At 37.9% G+C, this 19,374-nt stretch overlaps 1 protein-coding gene across 3 annotated transcripts in view; it reads right to left on the reverse strand.

Annotated features, from left to right (window-relative positions):
* Positions 1–19,374, reverse strand: part of GPLD1 (glycosylphosphatidylinositol specific phospholipase D1) — a 70,820-nt gene that overhangs the window by 46,066 nt on the left and 5,380 nt on the right. Inside the window, exons 2-6 of one of the 3 annotated variants that reach the window (XM_072603963.1) lie at positions 17,543–17,800; positions 6,975–7,057; positions 3,611–3,666; positions 1,269–1,347; positions 1–98 (exon numbers count right to left, since the gene is read on the reverse strand). In XM_072603963.1, coding sequence (XP_072460064.1) covers positions 1–98; positions 1,269–1,347; positions 3,611–3,666; positions 6,975–7,057; positions 17,543–17,547 — 321 coding nt within the window. In that variant the 5' untranslated portion in view covers positions 17,548–17,800. Of the gene's footprint in view, positions 99–1,268; positions 1,348–3,610; positions 3,667–6,974; positions 7,154–17,542; positions 17,801–19,374 lie in introns of those variants that run through there. The other 2 variants (XM_072603961.1, XM_072603962.1) reach the window with 2 other exon arrangements.

Raw genomic sequence — 19,374 nt, forward strand, 5'->3', positions numbered from 1 at the left:
CTTCCCCCAAGGGAGAGGATGATTTTGTCGGATGTAATGGACACTTGCATTGAGAAATGGAGTCCAGTGAGTATCTTCAGATACATCACGGAATGCTCCTGACATAATAAGATTGCATTAGTTCCTCAAGAGTTTGGTTTCTCAACTGAGTGTCTCAAGTGATATAAGTCTTTTCAATTCAATCTCCTTTCTTCCATTTGGTACTCTTGCCCCACCTACTCCTCAAATACCTTAGACATCTTCTTTCAGAATACCAAGGAAGATTGCAGAACCCAGTGAGTCAAAAGTTTGGAAAAATTTAAAGGTCTACTCCTGCATATATAAAGTCAGGACCTTGCCAGGGGTGGAGAACCTGCAACTTTGAGGCCACACGTGGCCCGCTAGGTCCTCAACTGTGGCCTTTTGACTGAATTCAAACTTCATAGAATAAATCTTTTAAAAGGCAAAGTCTGGATTCAGTCAAAGGGCCATACTTAAGGACCTAGAGGTCCACGTGTAACCTATAGGCTGCAGGTTCCCCAGCTCTGATTGACCCTGACTAAACAGTACTCCTTGCCAGGTTCTATGACTTAAAATGCTATGAAATAAGCTTAAAATATTTTTATAACATCTTATGTATATGTTATAGATCTTAACATTTTAAAGGTTTTATCTTTTATAGGAAATAATTTATCCTCTTGGTTAATGAGTAATCATTGAGACAATTAACCTCCATATTAAAGACTTTATTTTTTTTGGTATATTTAAAAATTTTGTTGATGTCGCTTCCTTTTTCATCATATTTATTTCCAAATAAATACACCCCTTCCCTACCCAATGAACCATTCTTAACTCCAAATACTTTAAAGTAATCTAAGTTTACTGGGAATTTTTCAATGGTGCAGTAGACTAAATAAACATACTAAGGTGCTTTGGGTTCTTTCCTCCTAAAGATGCCTCATCTGTCCTAGGATAAGATATTGGTATTTATGTTGAATGGCCTAGAATCCAAGTCTTTTGACATGTCTTGGGCTCTTTCCACTGCTTCTAAAGGCAACAAAATATTAAAGACTATTAAGAAGGATTTCCAGCATACGATTACATCTTTTTGTAAAGTCTTAGTGCCTAAAGGGGTATATTTCAGTTTCCCGGTTAATTGACTGAATTGGATTATCTCCACTGATTCCCTAACAGTCCTTCAAAAATGAGGAGAAACTCTATTTCCAAAGCTAGACTGTGGCTTCTTGACTAAATAAACATGACATTACACTAGGTTTCCTTTCACTCACCTCCTTTACAGATGTCAGGATAAAAAGCATCAGGAAATGCACTCCCAGCCTGGAAAGCATCCTGGTGTTCTAATAGCAGCTAGAAAAGCAGGGAAATGTCAGAATCAGAAAGCAAAGGTCAAAGGCCAGTCAGATACATGTGCAGCCAACTCCCGACTATCTGAGAGTAATCAAAGACAGGGACAGTATAAATGAATTAAATTTATATAAAATTCAAAAACCTCATTGGAGGCAATGACCTCTGTATCCCAATAGGTGTTACCAGGATTACTAAAAAGTGGTAAAATTCACTGATTCTTCTCTCTTTGTTTCATTTTCTCTGTCTGCCTTATAGTAAAGGCACTTGTGAATAATATAGTGGTTAAAAGACAGAGATCAGTAAGGAGAATAGGAAACAGAAAAAGTTCATGTATGTGATAATTGATAAAAAAAAAAAAGATTGCCAACTCTTAAAAAGAGAGAATTGACTGTAATGTAAATAGGGTAAAAACAATCTGTACCCTTGTGAGACAAAAAACCTCTGCCCTAGAAAATAAAAGCTAAAATTTGAGTTTGTTCATTTTACTTCTTAAACAAGTAAGATGAAATTAAAATCTAAATGCTATTCCATTGCCAGGACCATTCCATTTTCTAGACTGGATAATCATAATTTACATCTAATAAGTCATTACTGTTCTGATGACATATATTTCAAATAATCAGTTGCAAATATTTCTGAACCACCTTGGTGATAAATAACATCTCAGAGTTCAAAACAGCATTAGAATCCATCTAGTCCAACCCATACTGGAATAAGAATTCATTCTAGGAAGTTCCTGACAGGTGGTCCTCCAATTTTTAGAAAGCCCTAATGGTTAGTTACTTTTGCTAGTAACTGTTAGTAACTAACAATGTTAGTAACTTTTCTTTACACCAAGGAGAAATTTGCTTTCTGAAATTTGCAGCCATTGCTCCCAGTTCTGACCTGGCTCCTTCAACTAATCTTCATGGGCATGGTGTCAAGGCTCTTGACGCTCCTAGTTAAGTTACTCTCCTCTGGAAAATCTCCAGTCTATCAATGGTCTTCTTAAAATGTCCAAAATCTACTGATTATGATATTCAAAATAGGTTCTGGCCAATGAAGAGTACATTGGGAGTAAGAAACTCTGTGTACTATGTTCATGTAGCCTGATATTGCAAAGTGTTTTTGGCTGCCATATTGCACTATTGACTCATATTGATTTTGCAGTCCACTAACAGCCTCAGATCTTCTCAGACCAACTGCTTTTTAGTACGACATTTTTGCCTTTATCTAAGATAAAGTTTAAAAAAAGTTAAGCAAGGACAAATCCTTGAGGCATGCCAACAGAAATCTGTCATTGGATGGATAAATAACTCATCAATGACTTCTCTTTACATATGGTTAGTCAATCATTTCTAAATCCCTCTAATGTAATAATGTTTACCTCACAGCTCTCCAGCTTATTCATAAGGATAGTATGAAAGAATTTAAATGTTTTTGCTAAAAACCTAGATAAAGTATATCTACAGAATTCTCCTGAATCTACCAGTTTTGTTAACCTGTCAAAAGTAGAAATAAGGTAATCTGGCAAGATCTATTTTTGAAGACGTCTTCCTTAAGATCATTGCTTTCTTTTCTAAGTATTCACTGACTATCCCTTGAATAATACATTTTGGGATTTTGCCAGAAATTAAAATCAAACTTATTGGATTATGTTTGCAAATTCCATTCTCTTTCCTTTTTTAAAAAAATTGGGACAATTTTCAGTTCAATAATATCTTTCTTCAATTTTCTAACATCTTTCCCATTATTCATAATCTTCCAAAGGTAACCTACCAATAACTCAACAATTATACACGCTAGTTCTTTCAGCATCCAATGGTGTAGTTTTATCTGGTAACTTGAATTGATCAAGAAATGTAGTAAGAAGAGAAAATCTTCTGACAAAAGCGACTCACATTCATGTCTCTGAGTAAATACAGCCTTATCCTAATAGTGATGCAATTTTATTCAAACTTATTTGTGAGCAAATAATAGAGCAAGTTTCCCTCAAGTTAAAAAATTACCCACATCGTGACCAAAAGTTTCCCTTTCCACTTCCTTATGGAAAATGCCTAAGTTCTTTAAAGATACTACTTCAGAAGTTACCTTACCTTACATTTCATTCTAGTTTTGTTAAAATACTACATCATTTGAGTTATTTGTTAATATAGAGTATGCATTAGATATGTGACATTGAAGATAAGCCATTCCCTGGGATATTAAACCAGAAATATTCATATTTGTTAAACTATATATTGTACAGTTAATGAGAAATAAAGCAAAAGAAAAAAAGTTATACCTTTTTGTAGTTAACAATGCCATCTTGTTGGCTGAAAAATTCCAGAGCTCTGTGTGCTAAAACAAATTTTCAAAAAATCACTTAAGTTGGTCAATTACAGACAAAATTTACAATTTTGAAAATTGTAAAAAGCTTTTGTACAAACAAAACCAACTCAGCTAAAATTAGCAGAAAGGCAGGAATCTGAGAGAGGAAGAAACTTTTACACCAAGTTTCTCTGATAAAGGTCTCATTTCTAAGATATATAGGGAACTCAGTCAAATTTATAAGAATAATGACCATTCCTCAATTGATAAATGATCCAACTATGTGAATAAGCAGTTTTCAATGGAAGAAATTAAAACTACCAATAGCCATATGAAAAAATATTCTTAATCACTAATAATTAGAGGAATGCAAACTAAAACAACTGAGGTACAACCTCACCCACGGATATTGGTAAAGTTGACCCAGAAAATTAAAGTGATAAAAAGCTAGAGGAGCTATGGGAAAACAAGTACATTAATACACTGTTGGTGGAGTTATAACTTTGTCCAGCTGTTCTGGAAAGCAATTTGGAACTATGCCGAAAAAACTATTAAACTGTGCATAGTCTTTGGCTCAGCTAGGTCTATACTCCTAAAGAGATCAAACAAACAAGAAAAGGACCCACACGCACAAAAATATTTTAGGAGATCTTTTTTGAGGTGACAAAGGATTGGGAACTGAGGGAGTGACCATCAAGTGAGGAATGGTTTAACAAGTTATAGCATATGAACATGAAAGAATACTATCGTTACAGGAAATAATAAGTGGGATGGTTTCAGAGAAACCTAAGAAGACTTGTATGAACTAATGCAAAGTGAAATGAGAAGAACCAGGAGAACAATTTATACATGAACAATATTGTAAAGACAATCAACTTTGAAAAGCCTAGGAACTCTGATCATCAAAATGGCAAACCATAATTCATAATGAAACACAAGGCTACACACCTCCAGAAAGAGATGATAGAATTAGAGTACAGACTAAGGCATCATATAAATTTTTGGACATGGCTAATTTATGACGTTGTTTTACTTGAATATATGAGAAAACTGAGACACAGACGTAAAGGCAATTAGAACTAGAAAGTATCAGAGCCGGAATTCTGATCCAGATATTTGGCCTCCAGATCCTATGCTCTGTATCACTATACTACGTTTTCTTCCTCAGTACCATATAAAATTAAGTATATCCTTCAAAGTTCAAATCTTATCTCCTTTATACAGCCTTCCACTTCATTTAAAATATATTATCACACAAACCAGCACGTGATTATGTACTGTAGATGCCTTGTCTTCCAAGAAGACCATAAGCTCTTTGATAGTCTGAGGGAGCCCACTGCTATGAGTTCATCTAATTGTCTGAGTGAGCCCTACTCATCACCCAGGTGCTCATCGAGTGCTCAGTGGTGCTGATGAAGAAAGAAATCCAGGATACTCTCTGTACCACACACAACCCAATAGCAAGTCATGCACACTATTGTAGGACTTCGCAAACTGAGATTGCTGCTGGACTCCAAAAGGAAATCCCAGATTCTTTTCACTTGTTTCCAAAGTGTGTGCAAACTGCCCTGGTAGAGGCTCTGAAGAAGCACATCTGTCAGACCCTCCTGATACACAGAAACCACATGGACACTATGAAAGCCTTAAATGAGTTTCTCCAGAACTTGATCTCAGTGAATCCCAAACCAGAAAAATTTCACTACTTGTTAGGGATAACTCAGGTTTAGATGGGAGGTAGAGGGAAACAAGTTTATGTGGGATACCACCCACTGAACTCATGAGAGTAGGAGAATATATCTGACCTTTCAAGTTACCATGCACTGTATCATCTGTTCTTGGAATATATTAAATGCTTAATAAATGTTTTTTCATAAAAAAGTCATGTCCAAAATTGAATACATAGATGTCCAGAACTGAACACTACACTCCAGATGTGGTCCCTCCTATGATCAAAGCAGAACTGTAAATGTAAACCCAGACTGCTAGACTTCCAGGTCAGTTATTTCCCATAGACTATCAAGTCTCCCTTACAGAGATAAGGTATAAAAACTGGTAAGAAAATTGGCCTGGGAGTCAGAAGATATGGGTCTTCATCCTAACTGTGTTGCTAACTAACCACATGACCCTGAATCATCCAACTAACTTCTCTGGGCCCAAGTTTCTTCAACTAAAAATTGACAGGATTAAAGTAGGGTTTCTCTTAGCTCCAAACGCCTATAACTCTAATCCTTTAGAGTTCAGTTTCCATTCAGGTCCATTTTATAGTAACGTGCTTTTATGTTACTATATTGTTGCATTTAAGATCTTTATATCACTAGCAATTAGCATGACTACAAAACATTATTACCTTCGTATGAGGAAACCTAGACCTAGAGACAGAAAGGCCACAGAGTTAGAAAGCAAACAGCCAAGATTCAAATACAGATCTTCTGCCACCAAATCCTATCCTCTGTGTGTCACTACACTACACTTCTCTCCTCTTTCTTCCTCCTTTCACATGTAGAAATCATGACAGCAAATTAAAAACTAACTTGGAAATTCCTTGTCTGGTAAATGTAACATCTAATGTTTACTTAACCACCTGGTTCACTTTTACCACAAATAAGAAGGTCCAACAAGACTGAGGCGAATAGACTCACTATTCAGTTAGGTATACACTTCTCCCCAAGAAACATTAGCTAAAACGGTAACTTATTTACATTCAAGTGGAACTTTTTGTCTTCTCTTAGAAACTAATGACTGGGCATCATTCTAAATGGCTTTACCAATATAGCAGTTCTTTTGTGGTAGCAAAAAAACTAGAAACTATGGGGATACCCATCAATTAGAGAATGAAAAAATAAATAAATCATAGTTTATGAATGTAATAGGATACTATTATGTGTAAGAAAAAATGAAGGGAATGGTTTCAGAGAAACCTGGGAAGACTTGTATGAACTGATGCATAATGAATTAAGCAGGACAATATGATAACATGATATAACAAAATTAAAAAGAAAAAATTACACTGAAAAAACTTAAGAACTCTGGTCAACACAATGATCCACCATAATTCCAAAGGAATGATGCAGAAGACGACCTGCCTCCTAACAGAGGGTTAATAGCCAAAATGGGAATTTGTTTTGTTTGACTATGGATATTTGTTTTAAAAGTTTACTTTTTCCTTTCCCCAGTGTATGGTTGGAGATAATGGAGAAAGATACGAGAGAGAAAAAAACATGTTTGTGATTTAAAAAAAAATTTTAGCTAAAAGAGAAAAGTTAATGACTCATTATCACAGATTCTGTCCTTAATTTACTATTGCCTTTCCATTAGCATTTTAAAGTGCAGGTACTTACCTATTTCTATATGAGTTGAAATACCACAAGATGTACTTCTTTGAGACAGATAGATCAGGATGATCAGCACAAGGGACCAGCTCCTGAAAGCAGACATGTATGTGAGCACTGTCTATATTCCAGCTCCTGAGGTCTTAGTGTAGCTGCAGCACTGATTTTGAAACCCATGCACAGAACCCCTCACTAACTTTCTCCAGCAGGTCAGTGACACAGAAGCTAAGCTGCATTTCGAAATAAAACTATTTTTACATCATGCTACAACTAGGTCAACTTGCTCAGGACAGCAAATGAACTCTGCCGAATAAAAAATAAAACCAAAAAAACTGGAAACTTTTTGGGAGGAACACGGGACATTTCTGGTTTGTGGTCTGTTTGTTCCTTCACTTACATTTCAACATGAATTCCTTACTGAGACAAATGCAAGGCTGCCTCTATTTTCTACTTGGTTATGATAAACAACTGTGCTTGCTCCTCTACCTTCGTGTATAACTATAAACTGTATATCTGTGTATTTGTTGTTGTTGTTTGCTATGCTGCCCAGATCTACAAGCCCTGATCCCCTCTTCCTTTCAATCTAATTCAATGAACATTTTTAAATATATAAGGCATATATAAAAATATGAACATATTTTATATTTTATTTTATTTTTCAACCTAGACTTGACGAAGAATTAACAATAACCACAATGAGCATCTTATAGAATTTTAATGTTTACAAAGCACTTTACATGTGCTCGGATTTGATCCTCACAAAGACCCTATGAAGTAGGTGGTATTATTCTGATTTTATACATGAGTAAATCAAGGCTGAGGGAGGTTAAGTGAATTGCCTAGCATCAAAAAGCTGCTAAAGGTAGAATTCGAACTCATGGCTTCCTGACTTCAAGGCCAACACTCTATCCACCATACCATCTCATCTCTCTCCTCTACAACATACATGCCAACTAATCACAGGGCTTTTGTTTTAGAATCACAAGGAAGAGGAAATACATTGTCTCCTCAGACAGCATATTTTACTTTCCTCTCTCAGCTGAGAAAGATAAATTCTTTTTTTATTTTTTTTATTTTTCGTTTTTAACACAGTTCATATCATATGACAATTCCAACTTTTGGTCAGGTGATATTTCTTTTAAAGCATTTACAATGTAGACCACAAACGGATTTTTTTAACATTAACCAAGTGAGACACAAATAATAACTAGGTATGCTAACTTCATAAGCCCTTGACCTAACTGTCTCCACACTATTACTAAGAATTAAAGGACCCTAACTTATTGTTGTTGGTCTAAAGTCCTAAGCCTAATAGCTTAATTTTAGACTTGACCTCGGATGTTCCCCTACCAACAATCTATAATTTAATAGATCTGGTATTAATTTTATAAACATTTTGACTATAGGAAATTGCCACTAAGAGCAGAGACATTGCAGGGAAACAATATCTCCCCAACTTCATGCGAATTCCAGGCAGGAGTAGATTTTCAACTTGCATTCAGTCAGGCTTAAAGTCTGCCAGGTGTCAGTGGGGAAACTGAGTCAGGAGAATCCTATCTCAGCCCAGGCTGAACAGCCGCTCTCCCATCCTTTCCATGAGATCACCTTTTACAGTTCATATCAGCATCTAGCAAGCCTACTGGCATCGTGGATTGGAGGCTCAGATTGCCTTTCTTGCCATCCATACTTGGAGTTAGACTCAGAAGAACAGTCACATCCATAACATCTTAAAATAGCAAGTTCCAATAACCAGGTTTCAGATATGACTATAATTTCACATTGGCTAAGGAACATGTTTTCAGGCAAGTCTTAAGTGGCTTACATGCCTTTCTATACCTGTTCTAGTTCCTGCTTAAATAACAATCATAAAATCAAATTTACCATTAAAACCTTAACTTTTCCATCAATGCCAAATTTTACCTGATGTTACCTGCCTCTAGGAGACGTAGACTAAAATTCATTTCCCCAAACTAAAGATGTCTCTGATTTAGTCTCAATAATAACTTCAGTCAATTGTTTTAATACTAACTGCCTTTACATCACTTTGTAACATGTCCAATTTTGCTCCCCATCTCTCCCTTCCCCCTACCCCCTAATACCTTGCATTCTGATTACCCCTTCCCTCAATGAACCCTCCCTTCTATCACACCCCACCCTTCCCTTATCCCCATCTTCTCTCTTTTCTTGAAGGGCAAGATAAATTTCTATACCCCATTACCTGTGTTTCTTATTTCCTGGTTATATGTAATAATAATTCTCAACATTCGTTTCTAATACTTTGAATTCCACCTTCTTTCCTTCCCTCCCTCCCTACCCATCCCCACTGAGAAGGCAAGCTATTCAATACAGGCTATATATGTGCTATTTTGCAAAAGACTTCCATAATAATCATGTTGTGTAATACTAACCATATTACTCTCTATCCTACTGTATCCCCCCTTATTTTTTTATTCCTTCATTTGACCTTGTCCCTTCCCAAAAGTGTTTATTTCTAGTTACTCTCTTCTCCCATTTGCCCTCCCTTCTATCATTCCCCTCACCCCACTTGTCACCTCCTCCCTTACTTTCCTGTAGTATAAGATAGATTTTCATACCAAATTTTAGTGAGCCTGTTATTCCTTCCTTAAGCCATATGTGGAGAGAGTAGCTTCACTTTTCCCCTCTCTCCTTCTCCCTTTTCTCCTCCATTGAACAAGATTTTTCTTCATCTCTTTTATGAGTTATAGCCTGTCCCGTTCCATTTCTCCCTTTCTCCTCCCAATATTTTCCTCTCTCACCCCTTAATTTTTATTATATATATATATCATCTCTTCTGATTCAACACAGCCTGTACTCTCTGTCTATATGTGTGTGTGTGTGTGTGTGTGTGTGTGTGTGTGTACAATCCCTCCACCTACCCAAATACTGAGAAGAGTCTCAAGAGTTATAAATATTTTCTTTCCATGTAGGAATGTAAACAATTCAGCTTTAGAAAGTCTTTTATGATTTCTATTTCCTGTTTACCTTTTCAAGCTTGTCTTGATTCTTGTGTTTGAAAGTCAAATTTTCTATACAATTCTGGTCTTTTCAACATGAATGCTTGAAAGTCCTCTATATGATTGAATGACCATTTATTCCCTTGAAGTATTATACTCAGTTTTGCTGGGTAGGTGATTCTTGGTTTTAATCCCAGTTCCTTTGACTTCTGGAATATCCTATCCCAAGCCCTTCGATCCCTTAACATTGAAGCTGCCAGATCCTGTGTTATCCTGATCATATTTCCACAATACTCAAATTATTTCTTTCTAGCTTCTTGCAGTATTTTCTCCTTGACCTTGGAACTCTGAAATTTGGCCACAATATTCCTAGGAGTTTCTCTTTTTGGATCTCTTTCAGGAGGTAATCAGTGGATTATTTCAATATTTATTTTGCCCTCTGGTTCTAGAATATCAGGACAGCTTTCCTTGATAATGTCATGGAAGATAACGTCTAGACTCTTTTTTTGATCATGGCTTTCAGGTAGTCCCATAATTTTTAAATTGTCTCTCCTGGATCTATTTTCCAGGTCAGTTGTTTTTCCAATGACATGTTTCACATTATCTTCTATTTTTTCAAACTTTTGGTTTTGTTTTCTAACTGCTTGGTTTATCTCATAGTCATTCATTTCCCTGAACTCAATTCTCTCTTTCAGAGAACTATTTTGTTCAGAGACCTTTTGAATCTTCCCCTCCATTTGGCTAATTCTGCTTTTTAATGCCTCCTTCTCCTCATTTGCTTTTTGGACCTCTTTTTCCAATTGAGTTAGCCTCTTTTTAAAGGTGTTATTTTCCTCAGTATTTTTTTAGTTCTCCTTTAGCAAGCTGCTAACTCACTTTTCAAGCTCTTCTATTGCCTGAGTGCAGTTTAAGTTCCCTTTGGAGGCCCTGGAGGCAGGGGCCTTGACTTCCTCTGACAGTATGCCTTGTTCTTCCTCATCTGAAAGGATGGGAGGAGACACCTGTTCACCAAGAAAGTAACCTTCTATGATCTTACTTTTTTTTTCCCTTTTTGGGGCATTTTCGCAGTCAGTTACTTGACTTCTGAATCCTTTGTCAAGAGATTAGACTCAGCTGCTACGTTCCCCTGGGCTTTGGGTGGGGGCAGGGCTATCACTCAAAGCTGAGGTTTAGATCAGCTGCTCCCTACCACCACAGGCTTTATGCTGAGCTGCCTGAACAATGGATTCAGGTTGCTTCCAGGCCTCCATAGCTGCCTACAGTCTACTGCCTCGGCTGTTGCCTGGGGCTATTGCTGGAGACACCTGTTCCCTCTAGCCCAGCTGGGAAAGCCCTCCCCCACTGACCTTAGGAGCTTTCTTTGTGGCTTGTGGGTTGAGGTTTCTGGGACCTTCCCTGCTAGGAACTCTGCCTGGAGGTCCGTTCAGGTCCTGTTCCTCCCAGTGCTGCATGGTCAGGGCTGTGCTCTGCTCCACTCAGCGCCCCATGAGATAGACCTTTCCTGTCAGCCTTCTGGGTTACCTTTGGCTGGAAACCTCTTTTGCTCTGTTGTTCTGTGGTTTCTGCTGCTCTAGACTTTGTTGAGAGTCATTTTTACAGGTATTTTGTGGGCTGCAGGGGAAATGCTAGAGTATATGCATCTTTCTACTCTGCCATCCTGGCTCTGCCCCCCTCTACTCTGCCATATTGGCTCCACCTGCTATATATTTTAAATATACAAGGCAGAAAGCCTTGTATAGAGTAGACCAACCTTGCAGTTGGGAAAACTTGAGTTAAAGTCCTGTCTCTGACACATGGGGGCTGCATGATCATAAGTAAGTCAGTCAATCAAATATTCAATGAACAATTATTAAGCACCTGCTAGACACTATTCTAAATGCTGGAAATACAAAGAAAGGCAAAAAAAAATAAAACTGCTCTCAAGGAATTCAGTCTAATGGGGATACAACATGCAAACAACTATGTACAAACAAGATACAGGATAAACAGGAGATATTAACAGAGGTAAGGCACTACCATCAAAAGGGGTTTAGAAAGGTGTTTTTAAGTAGAACTTGAAGGAAGCCAAGGAAGGCAAGAGGTAGTGATGAGGATGAAGATTGAAGGGAGGAAACATACCCAGTCTAGAAACAGAATGTCTCTTTCACAGCAAGGGGGCCAGTGTCACTGGGTTATAGAGTATATGGGGAGGTGTAAGGTGTAAAATGGCTGTAAAGTTAGGAGGCTATGAAGTTATGAAGGGCTTTGGATGCCAAAGAGAATCTCATATTTGATTCTGGAGGTAGAAGTGAGCCACTGGAGTTTAGTGAAGAGGGAAGGGAGGGAAGGATGACATGGTCAGACTCGAACTTTAAAAGACCATTTTGACAGCTAAGTATAGGATGGATTGGACTGGGGAGATACTTGAAATAGAGAAACCAACCAGAAGATTCTAATACCCCAACTCCTACTACCTAATTCCTTATTTGAATCGCCCTCAGTCCTCCCACCCCAACCAAACACCATCAGGTCATCCACTACGCACTATGGAATCAGAGAAACAATAATGACATGACTTGCACTTGACTTTGCTTTGAGTGAGAGAGGGCTGTGCAGGTCACCAGCCTCACTTCTCCTCCTGAGCCATCTGAATCCAGTGACCAGATATTCATCAGGATTACTGGAGATGACCCAGGATGAGGCAATTGGGATTAAGTGACTTGCCCAAGGTCACACAGCTAGTGAGTGTCAAGTGTCTGAGGTGAGATTTGAACTCAGGTCCTCCTGACTCCTGCACTGGTGCTCTATTCACTGTACCACCTAGCTGCCCTGAATCAAAGAATATGTATTGAGGAATAAGGTGTAAGAAGGCTGCAAAGGTAGGAGGGAGCTAACTTATGAAGGTTATGAACATATCACAAGGATGGGAGACTTTATATATGTAATATTGTCAAAAATGGTTTCTATATTACAAGGATGGGAAATTTTATATATGTAATATTGTCAAAAACGGTTTCTGTATTAGATATTTGTTTAAGTTGGCTTTCTTTGTCACCAGGGAGAGTTCAATCAAAGGTAGGTAATGACTGTAATGTAGAGCCAGCCTATGGCTCCCCCTCCCCCACTTTCTCAGTTAAGAATCTTGACTCATATTTTAAAGAAAACATTGAAATCATTTGCCATGAACTCCCTCTACTCCTCTCTCCCTCCTCTCTTTTCAGTTAGGTATCTTCTGCGACTATCTCCTCCTTCACCTCTGTCTCACATGATGAGGTAGCCTAACTCCTTAACAACTGCTCAGGTGATCCCCTTCCATTCTGTATCCTCCAACATATTCCCCCCTTTTTCATACCCATTCTATCATTTATTTTCAATTTCTCCCTGTCTACTAGCTCACTCTCTACTGCCTACAAAAATGATCATGTTTCTCTCAGCCTGAAAAAAACCTTCATTTGATCTTTCTATCCCTGATAATTACGGTTCTATATCTGTTCTGTCCTTTATTGCTAAACTTGAAAAGGCTGTCTACATCAATGAAATAGAATGTGCATGAAAGTGATGTAACAGTGCCAGATTTCAAACCATATTACAAAGTGGTAATCATGAAAACAATCTGTTACTCACTAGGAAATAGAGTGGTGGATCAGTGGAATAGATTAGATGCACAATACACAGAAGTAAAAGACCATAGTAATCAAGTATTGCACTAGATTAACTAGATAACTTGATAAACCCAAAGATCCAAGCTCTTGGATCCAGGTATTTTCTGTTTCCCATGCCTGGAATGTTCTCCTCTCCTCAGCTCCCCCTACTGATTTCCCTGGCTTCTTTAAAGTACCTACTAAAATCCCATCTCCTCTTCTTAGGTATTATGCACTTACTTGACTGAGGGTGTTCTGCCCAAAAAAAGGCAAATTTTGATGGTCGAAACCTACCGAGTTAACTTGGGGTTCACTAGCTAGATTTCTTTCTCAAAGACCAAGCCTTAAACCCAATTGACTCTGGATCTCATTGATTGGACAACAATAGGTCCCTGTCCTGCCCAAGCACCACTTAATGGTTATTTTTTGGGCCCTCCAGTCTCAGAGTGGATAAAAATGGCAACTTGCTCTTTTGGCCAGCAACTCTGATGGTCCTCCCCTCCCAGTTTTTATTATTATTATTATTATTATTATTATTTTTAAAGGGGCCATCTCTTGAAGAGACCTATTCACTGAATGAGCTTGCCTCACTCAAGGTAAGAACTTGAAAAGACCTTAGCTTAAAAAAACCAAAGTCTCCCACTGCATCCTGGGCCATCTCCAGTCATTCTGATAGATATATGGCCCCTGGACCCAGATGGCTCAGGAGAAGAAAGTGACGCAACCACAAAATCTCATCTTATAGTAAGTCTTTCTTAACAACCCTCTTAATTCTAGTGCTTTCTCTCTGATAATTATCTTCTATTTACTTTGTATATAGCTTCTTTGCATATATTTGTTTGCATATTGCTCTCCCCCATTAGATTGCGAGTTCCTGAAGTACAGAGTCTGTCCTTTGCCTCTTTTTGTATCCCTAGCACTTAGCATAGTATCCGGCACATAATAGGCTCTTAATAAATGTTTATTGATTGAATAGTCCAGAAGTGAGGGGGAAAAGGTCTGAACTAGAGTGTTAGTAGTATCAGTGGGGAAAAGGGAGCACATACAAGAGATATTAAGAAGGCAGAAATGACAGAAATAGCAGATTGGAGATGGGGGGAAGGAGATGATAGAGAGTGAGAAGTCAAGGGCGACACCTACATGAGAGCCTGAGTTACTGGCAGCCTGGTATTGTTCTTAACAATAATAGGAAGCAAAGCCCAACAGCAAGAGATCAAAAGAGAAATCTCATTTAAAGCTACAGTAGACACTATAAAATATCTGGTGTCTGTCTGTCAAAACAAACCCAGGGATTATATGAATGCAATTACAAAACACTTTTTGCACAAATAAAATCAGATCTAAGTAAGTGGAAAACATCACTTGCTTGTGGGTAGGCTGAGTTAATATAATAAAAATGATAATTCTACCTAAATTAATTTATTTATTCAGTGTCATACCAATCAAACCACCAGATAACTATTTTCTAGAGCTAGAAAAAAATATCAAAATTCATCTGGAAGAACAAAAGGTCCAGAATATCAAGGGGACTAATGAAAAGACATGGTAGGGAAGGGAGCCTATCCTACCAGATCTCAAATTGTATTATAAAGCAGCAATCATCAAAACGACTTGGTACTGGCTAAGAAATAGAGGAGTAGATCAGTGGAATAGCTTAGGTACTCAAGACACAGTAGTCAATGAATGTAGCAATCTACAGTTTGATATACTCAAGGACCCCAGCTTCTGGGATAAGAATTCACTGTTCGACAAAAACTGTTGGGAAAACTGGATAACAGTGTGGGAGAAACTGGGCATAGACCAATGCCTGACACTGAACAATAAAGTCCAAATGGACACAAGATCTAGGTACAAAGATTGATACTATAAACAAATTAGGGGAGCAAGGAATAGAGTATTTGTCAGATTTATGGAGATTGAAGAAATTTTTGGCCAAACAAGGGATAGAGAACATTATAAAGTTCAAAATGGATAATTTTGATTACATTAAATTGAAAAGCTTTTGCACAAACAAAAACAAAAAAAACCCAAACCAATAATAGGAAGATGAGAAAGCAGAGAAGGCTTAAGAAGAAAGATAATGAATTCTGTTTGGGGTATAGTGAGTTTTAGTTGTCTGCGTAGTTTGAGATGTCTAATAGATAGTTGGAGATGTTAGTCTGGAGGTTAGAAGATAGGACTGGATAAGGAGACTGGTTAGTCATCATCGTAGGATGATAACTGAATCCATGGATGCTGATGATATCACCAAACAAACTAGCAGAGAGGAGAAAGAGAAGAGAGCCCGAGACAGAGCCTTGGGGGATACCAAGGGTTAGTAGGAGACTGAGAAGAAGGGAAGTCAGATGGGGAAGAGAACAAGAAGAAAGCATTGTCACAAAACCCTAGAGAGAAGAGTATCAAGGAGAAATGGATGATCTAAGGTCATCAAGAGGTCAAGAAGGAAGAGGATTAAGAAAAGGCCATTAAATTTGGCAAATATAAGATCACTGACAATGGAAAAACAAAAAGAATAATTTTTTTTTTAAGGATAATCTCTGCTGGCAAAATGATTACACTCTAATGGGGTTAAGAGATTATATAAGTAACTATGATACAAGCCAGAATGTGATTAAGTGCATAAAGGAGATCAGAGAAATATAAGAAACTTAAGGAAGGTCACCTCGAGTTGGGTGGGGATCAGGGAACAAAGTTTTATAGGATCTCTTATTTTAAGTTACATTTTTTCTTGACTGCCACTTTCCAAACTATTCTCAATCCCCCAACCATAGTACTTTCCCATTAAAATGTTACAGAGGACTAAAACCTAACAAAGTGATTGAGAACAATAGCATGCCTTTGGGACATAGTTCCAAATTGCTCTCCAGATTAATTAGTTCAAAACTCCACAAATAGCACATTCGTTTTCCAATTTTTCTATAACCCCTTCAACATTTCTCATTGTCCTTTTCTATCATATTAGACTATCATAGACTGGACAACAAGTCCCCACCCACCTAGGACAGAGTGAATGTAATAACAAAATAGTAATTGTTTCTCTTTTACCCAGGAACCCAGAGGGTCTTCTCCTCCCAGCTTGATTTTTTTTTTTTTTATCAAAGGGACCATCCCTTGAGTAACTTAAACAAGCCTATTCATCAAATAGGTGTATCTCATTCCAAGTGAGAATGTGATAAGACCTTAGCCTGAAAGGGCCAAGGTCTCACATGGCAATTTGGGTCATTTCCAGTCATCCTGATGAATATCAGGCCACTGCACCCAGACGGCCCAGGAGAAAAAAGTGAGGTTGGTGACCTTGCATAGACCTCCCTCCCTCAAATCAAAATCATTGCGCGTCACATCATCATCTTGATGTCATGGTCCTCTTTGAGAACGAAGGACAAACACAACAACAACAACATATTACTTTGTAATTTTCTAGTTTACATGTGTTAACTGAAAGGGATGATCTGTGCTTTAATTTTAATACCAGGAAGCCAATATTGAGGACTTTGTGGTGATCAGCAATCACTCCTTAAGCATAAATAATAATAAATAATTGAATAAATAATTGTCAGTCAATTAGCACTTCCTATGGGACTACTTTTGGATACCCACAGAGTCTTTCTGTTTCTTGTTCCTATACATTCTATATGGACTCTAGGATGGAGGATTATATAACCAAGCAAAGTTCTGATTTGCAACCAAATTTAAAAGCAGATGATTTGAGTTTAGGCAATGCCAAGCTTGGGTGTGGCTATAACTAGTTTCAACATAACAACTTCGCCAGCTGAAACAAATACATAGTCCCTGATATGCATATCTTCCTTATATTAAAATGCCATCTCTTCCTTCCTTCCAGGAATGTTATATCTAGCCTAGTCTGTAGGAGTAGAAACTTCCTTTACTTTGTTTCCCTCCTCATTACCACCATCTTGGAATTTCCTTCCTTCCTCCATTCATTTCCTCCTCAACTCATTGCTTTCCTGGGACCCAACCTTACCTCATGCTTGCTTTGTTTCTCACTGTAGGGCTGGACCACGGTGAAGAAAGGAGTGAAAAGGAAAAGATGTTTGTACCAGCAATCCACGTCACTTTGTCTCCACTCTACTCCAGCTGCTGTCCTATCTCAGGCTGGGGATCCTCCTAAGAAGCTCAGGCTCATCCATCTTCCTTCTTATATAACATCCCAAGACAAACACACATGTACAAATCTCCTTGCCTGTTCGTCACCACAGAGCCTCACTTCCTGGTCCAGATTCTGAGAGGAAAAAAAAGTGGGTCAACTAATCTTTGAATCTACTTTTCATATGAAATGTGACCAAATCTTATTTCAATCCCTAGTGTACTCAGAAACCTAGTTATATCACTAGTATGTGACTCTTTCCTCATAGTTTTCATTCCAATATATTAATGAACTTATAATCTTATCAATGTAGGTATTCCCTCCAAGTCTTTATAGATTTTTTTAAATAACAAACTCCTCCATCAAGTGTAACAGAACCACTGCATTTAAACTCAACATCATAGTTCAAATCTGAGTCCCCCCCTAATCCCTTTGATGAAATTATCTTGAAAATCAGTTCCTCAATGCCCTATAAATTGTGTTGCTTCTAGAATATACTCCCTCTCTGTGGGAAATTTTCATCTATTATGCCCTTTCCAGTTTCTTTCTACATTCCCTTAGGATGACTTACTTTCCTTAGCTGGATCTCTCATCAAATTTTCTTTACACATTTTCCCTCTTCTTTTGCTTCTCCCTATGATAATATTGTAACACTGCTTATAAATCTTCTGTCATCCTTCTCCATAAAATTGTATATATTCTACAGAGTCTGGCAAGGGGGAAAGTTAAGGAGAGGAGACGAGGAAACAGGAGAGGAAGGGAGGGGAGAGGAAAAGAGAGAGATGTGAATGGTAAGATTAGAAAAAATTAGAAAAAGACTTATTTCTTTCTCTTAGCTTTAAAGTGATCCTATGCTGGTTCTTAGGATTCTAGATTTAGTGTTAGCAAGTGGCAGAAAACTCCAGGGACAAGAAGGTAGAAAAGATGCTGTGGAATTGCTTCTATACTGTTGTTCAAAAAAGAAGGGCATCAGAGGACAAAGTAGAAAGTAAGGTGTCGGAAAGGAGAGCTGGTAGGCCTTTAATCCTTAGAAAAAAAGAACATCAACTAAGAAGTTAGCCGAGACAGAGAAATGTCCAATCCTCACCTCTGTCAATTAGACCTCTCTTGCCCCCCCCACCCTCTTTCTGGCCCCAACTCTTTGATGTTCCAACCAAAGATAACAATATTTATACTTAAGAACTGGTAGAAGCTCTGATGGGAGTAATGAGCAGCGTTCATGGCACCCCAAATTGTAACGCTGAGCATATTTTCCTATAGAAACATTGCATCAGCTGTTAATTAATGGTTATGGTGACTATTTGTTTCAGTAGCGTCTGACCCTTTGTTACCCTATTTGGGGTTTTCTTGGCAAAGATATTGGAGTGGTTTGCCACTTCTTTCTCCAGCATATTTTACAGATGAGGAAACTGAGGCAAACAGTGTTAAGTGACTTGCCCAGGGTCACACATATAGTAATTATCTGACACCAGATTTGAACTCAGGAAGATAAGTCTTCCTAATTCCAGGTCCAGCACTCTATGCACTTCTCCACCTAGCTGCCCTTATGGTACTATTAGTAGAGTACTTTGCTTCAGGTATATCACAGTTAAATAAGCTTTGGCAGGATGGCCTTGGGAAAAGAAAGGAGTGATTATTTAGACATGATTTAAGGTGAGAAGAACCCCAAAGGCCTTGCTAGGGATTGGATTCTGATTAATCAGCCTATT

Source organism: Notamacropus eugenii, chromosome 4 (assembly GCF_028372415.1).
Source record: "Notamacropus eugenii isolate mMacEug1 chromosome 4, mMacEug1.pri_v2, whole genome shotgun sequence".
Taxonomy (NCBI): Eukaryota; Metazoa; Chordata; class Mammalia; order Diprotodontia; family Macropodidae; genus Notamacropus; species Notamacropus eugenii.